Genomic DNA, 11,652 nt, shown 5'->3' with positions numbered 1-11,652 from the left:
TAACACCCCTTCAAGTTTAGCTAAAACTCCTTGTGTAAAAAAAATTATAAAAAAACCCCATGTTTTTTATAAAATATAGCAAAAAATTCCCTCTTTGTTAGAAATTAACTGAGAGTGTGTGACACTCGCCCATTGTGCGAGTAGACCTCATTTTTTGGCCTTTTTTTAGATTATTTTAAGTGTATATTGTCCATTTTGTCCATTTCTTTCACATTTAAATATATTTTTAAATTAATTTATTTATATTATTATTTTATTTAAATATACTTAGTTAATTTAAATTATTTATTGAGTCCAAATATATTACAATAAATTATAATTATTTATGAAATATATTAGTTTAATATAAAAATACCTACAAAGGATATAAATTTTCTAAAAATTAAAATTTTGAATTTAAAAAACATAATATAAATTTAATATACTAAAATTCACTTTCCAAATTAAAAATTTATATGCAATATAAAAAGTCACTTATAATAATTATATATTATTAACTCAATTAAATTTTTAGTTATTAAATATATTTTATTTATTAAATATCAAAATATCAAAAAAATAATATCAATTATTTTAAATTATATTATTTATCATAAATAATATTTCAATTCAATATTAAAATTTGAAAAAATTAAATTATTTTTACTTTACTTTTAAATATATATATATATATATATATATATTACCGTCTTCTCCGTCACCTGCCACGATGGAGGTCCCCCCCAGATTTGACTGTCGCCCCTTCTAGAAGGGCGGTAGGGCAACGAAAAAGGGCAACCTTGCCCTTGCTCCTTTGTGAGCGGGAGACAGCAACATCGCCCAGAATAGACTAACCGATGTCTGGACGGCGATTGACCGCCACTCGCCATCTTCAAATACATATAAATATATATCATATTATATATATAGTTTATTATATTTTATATATATTAGATATATATAGTGTATATGAATATGAATATATATATATATAAGTAAAAAAAATATATTTAAATTACTTAAAATGTAGACCGTTTATTTTTGACAATTGAAGATCAATAGTTACTATAAAAAGGGTATAACGGTCAATTTAGCAAAAAAATTAACGCTGTTAGGATTTACCTAATGGAAGGGAGAGTATGCAATATGTTAAAAAAATATAGGGGGTTTTTACTTAATTTTTTTAATACAGATGATATTTAGCTAAATTTTGAAGACACAATGGGGGTTTTTATCTCTTTTTTTTTTTTTTTTTTTAACAAAAATTAAACAAATATTCAAATAAATTAAAAAAATTAGGAGATTGTACTCTTTTGATTTCCATTTTTTTTTTTTTAACAAAAACTACCTAGAGGTGGGGGGAGCTTTTCAGAGTCCCCAGTCCTTCTATATTAAAATTCACAAAATAATTACAGCGAGGAGAGCTACCTCCCTAGAATTTCTAGTAAAACAATAAACAAGGAGTACTACTCCCTTACAAATAGAGCAACAAAAAACAAGGAGTACTACTCCCTTACAGCAAAAGACCCGAACAGGTGTCGTATAAAAATTATGGCGAGTCAAAAAGGTTTTTGTTATCCCACCACGTCGTGGATCGCACAGCACCTGCAAATAAATCTGTACAAAAAGGTCAAGCCAGAGTGTGTGTAATGTTCCAAAAGGATAAATAATGAACATAAGTATTAACGTGGGGATCATGTCTGTATGGCTGTCAGCCTTTGTACCTGTGAGAGGAGTTCATAAGACCTGCGAAAGATATAGCAACTAACAACTAGATAAAGGAGAGGAAAAAATTGGTCTCAACGTCAACCATATGGGAGAGTAACCTCGAAGGAATCCATATAGGGACAATCACAAAAACAACACAGAAAAGCTCAGATAGGACAACATGAATCAGTGAAGAACTAGTCAGTAACGAAGTACCCCTAATTACATGAAAAGATATTTTAACTGAAATTAAAAGTATTAGTACTTCTAATTCTAATAGAAGGCAAGGAGCAGGCGTCCAGTCTAATCAAACCTTTAGGAATACCAGTGATATTGTCAGGAGATAAAATGGTTTTATAGTGAACCAACCAAAACGTCCATGTGGATTAAGAATTGTAATTTTATTTATTTTTTTCTTAAAAAAGAATTATTTTATGGATTAAGTGGATGATATTTTTTTATAATATTTCAAAATTTTTCATCCACTTTGTCTGATTCTTTTTATGAATTTTTATTTTTATTTTTATCTTGAACTCAGTTTGGGATAGAAGCTCTCTAATTTGTTGCAGCAAGTTCTGAAGGTGCCATGGCCCTTTCGGGGTAAAATATAATTAAGGGAGGTAAGTAAGATGAGTCTCATAACATTTTATTGAACATTAGCTGAAATAAGCTTAAACTACTGAGTTTCTTGGCAATCCATGGAATCATCATCATCTACATCCAAACAAACACACTTCTTAGTTAAAACTCTTGACGATGAGTGAGTAGAGTCCCACTCCAAGCATAAATACTCCCCGTTCCCATCTTTGTTTGCCACCTGAAACTCGGAAATCGGAAGCCGATTCCCACTTGCTTCGCCTGCTCGAGCAATCCCGGGATAGCGTCGCCGGAATCCCATCCCCGGTTGCTGATAGACACAGTTCCGTGCCCTCCAACCGGATTGGAGTGCCACTCCCGTTGTGATTCCACCTGCTGAAATTCCGGCAGTCCGTTGCATGGAGCTCCGAATTATTATCCACCCGAGTGCACCGCCCGGTTGATGGATGGTACTGTATGTGGTATGTTGGACACGTTGAGTTAGGATCTACGTGAAAGATAGACAATATGTTACATCTAACATTAATTATATCAAACTAAACTCTTGTCTTAGTCATGAATTAGGCATTTTACTTTGGGTCGAGCTTCAATGTATAAAGTACTAATCAAAGTTAAGGAAAATAGTTTTGTCTAAATTTTTGCCGTATTTTTCTCAGAATAACGGTAGTATAAATCTAAAGTCTACCTATCAACGATCTTTAGACAAGCTTTATATTAATTTTATTAATATTTAAGAGTTTTACGATCTAGCCTCGATACATTCGAAATCCTAATATGTATGGATCTATAATTCAAATTGTAATAGAAACAACTTTTACATACCTAGTATTTACGATTTTTATATACTTATTTCTAAAAAGGCAAAATTGCAAAATTGATCCCGTAAGTATAGGGGGGTGGCAAAATTGGAACCATAACTACAGGACTGACAATTTTAGTCCTGTAAGTATTGATTTTTTAGCATTTGGGGCTTAGGGTTTCGACGTACACGTGCACAACTTAAACACCTGGGAGCTTGCGTGGCTATGACATGGCTAATGATGTGGCTTAGGCGGGAAAGAGACTGGCTATGGAAGTGTTGGCTTTCACGTTTTCATCTGGGCTTGGGCAAGAAATGGAGGGCCCGGCTGAGTCTCCGATGTCGGATTTCATTCACATGAAGTCTATGTCTTCCAGCTCAAGCGAACTGCACCAGGAGCTATGTGCACTGCGGATCCTCAAGAAATCTCCTTGGGCGACGAATTTGAGTTCCGCCATTCTGAATGGGGCAAAAGGGGAAGGTGGGGGCAGTGGGATTAGCGGCGATGGAGGGGCAATGATCACGTTCTCGTGGTACTGTGGGCTCGATTTTGTGGGTTTTGGTGGCTTGCCGGTGTTGAGATGGCGGAGCCGGGGAGGAGTTGTTGGGGGAGGAGGTGGGTGCAGGGGGTGGGTGGTGGTAACGTTTTTGAAGCGCTGGCTTTTGCTTCCATTTTTTAATAAAGAATTGAGTATTGATGAAGGCGGCGGTGGAGGTGGCGGGGGCGGCGGAGCTGTGGAGGACTGTTGGAATCGCTTGCTTTTGCTGGTTTTTTTTTAATAGATTATTGAAGGTGGAGAAGAATTCTGAGTGGCACGGTTGTAAATATCTCTACTTTACACTCTCTTCTTTCTCTTCCTTTAACCTTTGTACAACGAAGCTATCCCTATCGCGATTTCTTTTGTTGTACCACTCTTCTTCCAGGTAACGTTTTTGAAGCGCTGGCTTTTGCTTCCATTTTTGAATAAAGAATTGAGTATTGATGAAGGCGGCGGTGGAGGTGGCGGGGCCGGCGGAGCTGTGGAGGTCTGTTGGAATCGCTTGCTTTTGCTACTTGTTTTTTAATAGATTATTGAAGGTGGAGAAGAATTCTAAGTGGCACGGTTGTAAATATCTCTACTTTACACTCTCTTCTTTCTCTACCTTTAACCTTTGTACAACGAAGCTATCCCTATCGTGATTTCTTTTGTTGTACCACTCTTCTTCCAGTGAATCGTTGAACATATTTCCACCAAAAACTGAAACTTTGCTGCTGGAGGCGGTGGCGGTGGCTTCAACGGCGGGGGTTGCTGCTGGAGGCGGTGGCGGTGGCTTCAACGGCGGGGGTGGAGGAGGAGGTGCCGGAGGAGGCACTGATCGTTGGTTTTCTCTAATTTCAGTTTCATCCACATCATTAGCCACGTCATTAGCCACGTAAACTCCTATGTGTTTAAATTGCGCACGTGGACGTCGGAACCCTAAGCCCCAAATATCTCCGCCGCGTTTTTTGGCAATTTTGGTCGGAAGGATCAAAATTGCCAAAAAATCAATACTTACAGGACTAAAATTGCCAGTCTTGTAGTTACTGTCCCAATTTTGCCACCCCCTATACTTACGGGACCAATGTTGCAATTTTGCCTTCTAAAAATCTACCTAATTTAAGCATCAAAGATTATAATCGGAAATTCCTGATGTGATTCTGACCGTGATATGTCTTATAAGCTATTCAAGGCATACATTGCTGGTAGTAGATAGCAAGCCCTGGACACAAAAATACCTTAATCCGACGAATCGGTCCAACAATATCAATCATTAATACACAACAATTATGATATTTTAGTTAAATACCTCGGATTTGCTGTTGAATAAGGTGAAGTCTCTGAAGGAACTCCGGATTCCTAACAGAGCTCCAATTGAAGTCCAGCATCCCGTACGTCTCATCAGGCCCGTGAACCCCATGCTTAACATAATAGCTCCCCTGTAAAGCCCAAACACCCCAATCCAAGTCCATCTCCGCCAAATACCCCAAAAAGCAGCGCAAGAACAAATTCTCAGCCCGGACCACTCCCACCTGCTTAACTCCAAATTCACTTACAAACAAAGGAGCTGCATTCTGTCCCTCAGACAAGAATCCTGCTTGCCTCTGAATTCCCTGCCTGACACTATTACAGGTTTCAGCAAATATGTTGTTCAACCACATCTTTGTCTGCCCGGCAGTAAATGCGTATCGATGAATCTCGTACACTAATTTGTTCTTAAAGTTTAATTGTAATGGATTTTCCTTTAGGTAGGTGAAACTAAGATCATAGTGCAATCCTGGAATGATCACCAGAAGTCTTGGGTTTGCTTTCTGAATTCTCATTGCCCCGCTCTCCATGTATCCATGCCATACGCTAGCGTTTTGGAGCGGTCCACGAAGCTCGTTGCGCATGCTTATACCTACAACCTGCATTATGACAAAAACATACATGATCAAATCAAACCAATCATACCGTAAGTATAATAGTATCGACATGTGATTAGTCATTATGTCAAGTATAATAGACTTGTTGGATAGTTAATTCAAGTTTGATCAAACTCGGCTATAGATAGAACTCCCAACTTTTTTATAATATATCCAAATCTCCGAGCACGTGATCACCTACCATTGATGTATCTTTGTAAAGTTTGGCGACAATGGACAAACCTTGCAACCACTCCTTGGCATCAAAGTACTTGTCTCCGAAGAACCCATTCCCATCGTGCTCACCACAACACCACATGGGCTGGCTAACATGGTTATCAAGAACCACCATCACACCCTGTCTAACAAGCGCTTCAACCACAGCCCTTTGAGCATCGACAACAGTAACGTTCAGAAATCCAGGGTTGTTCACTGCTATCCCTTCCATGGCGTCTACAAGCCCAAGTCTGGTAAGAGATTGAGCCACCGTGAGGTTGGCGAATCGTGTGAACATGTAGGTGGCCCAAGTAAGCCTCACGCAGTTGAACCCCATTTCTGCTACGAGCCTCGCGATGCGGCCGGCGGGCTGCTTGTTGAGCCCTTCGGCTAACATGGGCTCGAGGTGGGCTGCCCAGTTGATGCAGATGAGCTTCACCCGGGCTCCGGTGGCCTCGTCGATGATCCATCTTGAGCGTGTTGAGAGGGGAAGAGAGCAGCAGAGGATTGGTAGAGACAGAATCAGCAGTTGTACGAGGATCTTGTACATGGTTTTCTTGTTTTTGTGAGGAAGAGCTGAAATGTTTCGACAGGATATAAAGAGGGGTGGGGGTGTAGGGGGTACTGATGTGGTTTGATTCGTCCAGCGACATTTGATCAGAACTGTATCCGCATCCCACCAAAGTTAGAACTTAATAAATTGCTTAAGATCTGTCACAACATAAGTTGAGATGGAGGTTAGGTAAATTTACCTAAGTTGGATTTAGTGGAATCTGAATATATGTGCAGTGTAATTGGTATACAATTATAAAAAAAAAAAAATTAATTATATGACAAGTATGTAATACTTGTTTTCTAATTGATTTGGTTAAGAATTTTCGATTTGGTGGATTAAGAATTGTCATGGTATTTAAGTTTTTGTTATATTTCTAATTACATCCTCATAACTTAGATTATATAACTAAGGAATCTAAAATTGTAGTTTGCTTTACTTTACATTCTGAATGTAGAGAATATAACAATCACATGTTTAAGGTAATGAGATGTTAATTAGATAGACTTATTATATAAAATAAGCTTGATGAATAATACTCTACGTTAAATTATACACAATATTTAACACCTAAAACTATATCAATTCTTTATACATTTCAGTATGTTAAAAATAGAAAACAAACTCCTAATATTTTATCAAACTAATTATTATTATTGTTTAGCAATTATCTTTGAGTTGTGTCATAATTTTTAAGTAAAAAAAAAATGATGGATGTAAAATATTTTTTTACATAATTTAAAGATAAACCTAAAGGACGATGCATGCAAAAATAATGCCAAAAGAATCTGTATTTTTTTTCTGCGGAATGATTCTTTTATATTCATAAATGTACATTATCCATCTCCATATGTTTGATCTGATTTTTAACTTTGAACAAAAATATATAATGTAGCCATACATAGTAGATTTGAATATTGTAATTAATCAGCTAGATATCGAGAAATCGAAAAGTTCTTGCAATTTTAAAATGGTAACGCCTATGTATGACTTACGCGAATCTGATATGATGTGTGGTTATTATATCACTTTTACATGATTTTGTAATAGTTTGGTTTTCGTTGATATTTATAGTTTTAATTCATTTTTGACAAATTATTTTGAACTATCAATTGAAATGTTGACGGGCACTAAGATCTATAGTATTCTATGAGTAGGATATATACCTAATTGTTACGAATATTTATTGAGTATGAATTTAAGGGAAATAACATTTTTTATATTATAAGTTAGATTTATTTTATTTTTGGTCCTATTCATTATGGGATTAACACTTCTAATATTATAACTTGTAAAAATTAATATTTTTTTTGTCTACAATTTAACAGTGTATGTCACGCCCTTAGCAAGTAGCCATGAAGAGGAATAATTGGTCCTTCTTCCAACAGTAGCATATGAATGGCCTACTTCTTCACTTGTGGAAGACGTGATTCTTTGTATTGCTTCTACATGACTTTAACTTACAGAAATATGAAAAAAATGCTGGGATTCAATTTTTGTGAGAGAAGAATTAATCCCCCTTCTGTTGCCCGAATTTCCTTTAAGATTTGCTTTTCTTCCTCAAATATAGTTACATCTTTTTCTCCAAAAATGGTCACAAACTACAAAACACGTCAATTTTTCCTCCTGCAAAATACTTAATACGGCACGTGACCTACGTTATTAAATTATAAATAAAAAAGTGAATAAAAATCAAAAGTACTAATTTTTGTTATAGGACCAAAAATACTATTTTCCCATAAATCTAAATAGAGTAATATCCATCCACTAGCGGGGACTAACTGATACCAGCTACCTGCAATGCTTTATTGACTCCACACAGTAGCCAATGGCGACTCCGTAATTTCATCTTTTTATTTTGTTAAATTATGAAAAACTTATTAAGGATCAGTTTCAAGAAGTTATCAAAATCAAGTGTAATTAACCAAAAATTTGAGATCTGAAACTATTCTGATTTCCAAATTTAAGTTTCCAGAACTTGTACAGAATCCACCAGATTCATTTCTTCCTCATCAATAATAATATATCATGGGCGTCGATTGAGCTGAGAAATGGTGTTCTAATCTTTTACTTCTCTATAACACAAAAGTTAAATAATTGATGCATGACAAAATTTGATATACCAATTTGATAACCAAATGTTGATGTTGAATAATTAATTATTTTTAGGCTAAGTCAGTCCCCAGTGCTACTAAAAATTTTCCAGAACAATTTGCTAATGAGAAGGGTTTCTTGTTATAGAGCTTCTCTCCATAGCCCCAATAAACTAAAACAAGTATTGCAAATTGTGAAAATAGAATGATTTTTCAGACACACGGGTTTACACCAGATAATGGATTTTGTTACAATCAAAATGGTTTCTAGCGATGGTATTGATTTGGAAATAGACAACTCACTTGGATTTCCTTTGGTCAGAAACCCTGGCACCCATGATCTTGCAGACAGCTTCATCCTTTGATCTTAGTAGCTTGAGAGCGGGATGAACTTTGAGGTCACCTGCAACGATCTTCTGGCCGACGTCCAGCTCGCTTAAATCCACATCAATGTAGGGAGGGATAATATCCGCAGGACAGAGATATTTGACGGTTCTTTTGATGATGTTCAATGCCGACCCTGCAGAATCAGCAAGGAAAGTTGCAGAACATGTAAGTAGAATAAGGGAAGAATGACAGTATATGTTTGCTTGTTAACAGAATGTTATAAGTAATTGATCCCTGGAAATTGTAGTAAATAAATAGATAAGAAGCAGAGGCAGGAAAAGAATGCAGATTTAATCATCAGCAGAAAAAACATTTTTGATGAACAAGTAGGCATGTTTTAAAGGGGTAAATAGATAAACAGGTAAAACATTGGAAAAAAAGTAGGAGATCCCATTGGTCAAGTACCCAATCAGCCACCATCCCCTGCCCTGTGAAGTAAAAAAGAAGTAAAGAGACATACTTTAGAAGTTAGACAGATGATTACTATTTCTTATGTTTTCTAATTCAATTTGAGTTTTGACTTTTTGAATTAAAATTTAAGTGAAACCCTTGAGAATCTTCAGCACTTCTAACAACATACTTTAGAAGTTAGAAGGGCTCTTCAGTCCAAAATCACTATTCTTCCAAGCCAGGGTTTTGCAAAACTATTATTCAAGCTCAGGCCTCAAACATGGTTAAGCTTTTGGCATTGTTCATATGATAAGGTGACACAGATGCTGAGATATAAAGTCAATGTCTTATGCATATACTACACCTGTTCGCAAATTCCAAGTAAATCACACATATTCACCTTTTTATGGCCAAAAAGATTTCTACTCTAGTAATAAATAATCACAAACTAAGTTCGTCTGGATCCTAATCCCAAATAAATCAGTCATTCTGGAAGATGTTGTCAAAACCTGTACTGCATCAGTGATCAAGCAAAAATGTTCGTGCAAGAAAGATTAAAGCCTTGTATGATACCAAGAAAGCCTAGGCCAAGCATGACAGCGGACAAGACTTGCAAGGCCTACCAAGAACCAGTTAAGAATCAATCATAAATTTGTCTATCTAACCCAGTTCTGCTTTTTAAACACAGCAAGTTGAATACATTTTTCAGTAAATTCTCCCTTCCATTTCATTTGCTCCAATAATATATAGACATTGCAAGTCAAAATTGAGAATCTAGGGTGATAGCAGCCATCTGAATTTGTTATTATGTATACAGTGGACATAATGTATCATATAAGACAATATTTAATCATATGCCAGCATATGTGAAAAAAGCATGGACCTGATTAAAGGTAAGAAAGCATAGGATATAATTTTTTCTTCATACCTTTTTTCAGGCCTGGAGAAACATCGTCTCCTCTGTATATAAGAGGAACATCAACCTTCAACCAAGCACTAGATGGAGCTCTTATGAACGTAACATTAAGCACTGCATCTGTCCCTGCATGAAGATGAAGCTGACACATATCAAGAAAGAATAGATCAGCGCATAACAAGAGTTAATAGTTTACAATTACATAGCATGATTGAAACAGTTAACTATGCTAAATCTCCAGTATCAACCACTCCTCAAATCAAACTCGGACAATATCTTAATTCTGCGTTCTTTATTGCATACTAACTTCACCAGTATTCTCTGCGTGGCCAAATAATATTTGTGATTGTACTAAATTTTTCACTTGCCTGACATTACTTTTTAATATTCACAAGTGCATATGAGTGGTTGGGAAAGAGGCGCCAACTCTTCATAGGCATTTATGAAAAACAAAGTCCTGAAGACTTTTAAAAAGCACACACATGCACCTAAAGACGTGTATATGCGTTATCCAAACCCATGAACATGCACATATATGCACACACACAATCTCAGTGGCTAGGTATGCATATCAAGCAGGCTAGGGCTAGACGATGCCACCAACACTTCCAATCTTGACAGCTATATCTCCCTGATAGATTTCATCAGTGCAAGTGCATTCCCATTTCTTCCTTTTACTCATTTTAGACTATGCTATGCTGTATTCTCTCAGTTCCAGGTGCATAAAGGGTTACTTAGATGGACAATTCAGACATATAGCACTTTTCAATCCTATAGCCATTTCAAGGCAGCATGAGCACGGCTGACAGCAGAAAGCCTGAACTTCTCACGATTTTCCAAACTACCAACAACGTTGTGAAAAACAATTCTTTAACAGCAATTAAATCCAATCCCGTTCACTCTAATTGGAAAGAAAACACATCAAAAAATATTATTTTCTAATTTCTAGCAATGAACACTGCATATTCAAAGCAACAGCCATACCTTCCGGGGCAAAACTCGGACTTTCTCAACAATCTCATTGGACCCGAACTCCGGCCGAACCTCGAGCTCAAAAAGCCTGGAGAGGAAGAAAGATTGACCCAGATGATTCACAAGCTTCTTTATCTGATTAGTCTGTACAGAAATGAGGCGCTTGTTGCCCCCGTGCTGGCCATCTTCCGCCTCGAAGACGATGCTGGGGACACGACCGGCTTTCCTCTCCTTTGCGGCGATGTTCTTGCCGGAAATAACGCGTGGGATCGCGTGGATGGTTTCATCGTATTTGGGATCAGGCCTGGGGAACCCGTCGAGGTAATAGAATTGTACTGGGGTGTCAATCTCTTGAAGGAGCGCGGCGGTGGAGAAGCGCCGGAGGTGGTGGAGAACGGCTGTGGTGGTCTGAGCTGCAGCTCGTCGGATCAGCATTGGGGCGGATTCAGTCTGTGTGCGCGTGTTTGGACTTTGGGGTTAAGGAGGGTTTTGAGAGACTGGGAAAATGGTGTGTAGTTACTAAAATTGGAAGTTGGAATGGAAAAGCCCATTTTTATAGTTTGGGTTTTTGATTTTTGGGCCTTAGGGAGGTAATACAATTGGGCCAGTAGAGCTCCCTTT

General features: G+C 37.0%; 2 protein-coding genes across 2 annotated transcripts; both read right to left on the bottom strand.

Annotated features, from left to right (window-relative positions):
* Window positions 2,251–6,382, bottom strand: LOC105164044. Its single transcript, XM_020694567.1, has 3 exons — window positions 5,707–6,382; window positions 4,910–5,507; window positions 2,251–2,770 (listed from the first exon to the last, which is right to left on the bottom strand). Exons 1-3 carry the CDS (start codon window positions 6,268–6,270, stop codon window positions 2,424–2,426), a joined length of 1,509 nt encoding a protein of 502 aa, XP_020550226.1. The 5' UTR covers window positions 6,271–6,382; the 3' UTR covers window positions 2,251–2,423.
* LOC105164043 (50S ribosomal protein L25) lies at window positions 8,490–11,552 on the bottom strand. The gene is made up of 3 exons (XM_011082591.2): window positions 11,044–11,552; window positions 10,072–10,201; window positions 8,490–8,886 (listed from the first exon to the last, which is right to left on the bottom strand). The coding sequence occupies exons 1-3, from the start codon at window positions 11,464–11,466 to the stop codon at window positions 8,666–8,668; spliced, it is 774 nt and encodes a 257-aa protein (XP_011080893.1). The 5' UTR covers window positions 11,467–11,552; the 3' UTR covers window positions 8,490–8,665.

The sequence above is a fragment of the Sesamum indicum genome, linkage group LG6 (assembly GCF_000512975.1).
Source record: "Sesamum indicum cultivar Zhongzhi No. 13 linkage group LG6, S_indicum_v1.0, whole genome shotgun sequence".
Classification (NCBI taxonomy): Eukaryota; Viridiplantae; Streptophyta; class Magnoliopsida; order Lamiales; family Pedaliaceae; genus Sesamum; species Sesamum indicum.
Note: the sequence above shows the minus strand (reverse complement) of the source record. Positions and strands in the feature narration are given on the sequence as shown.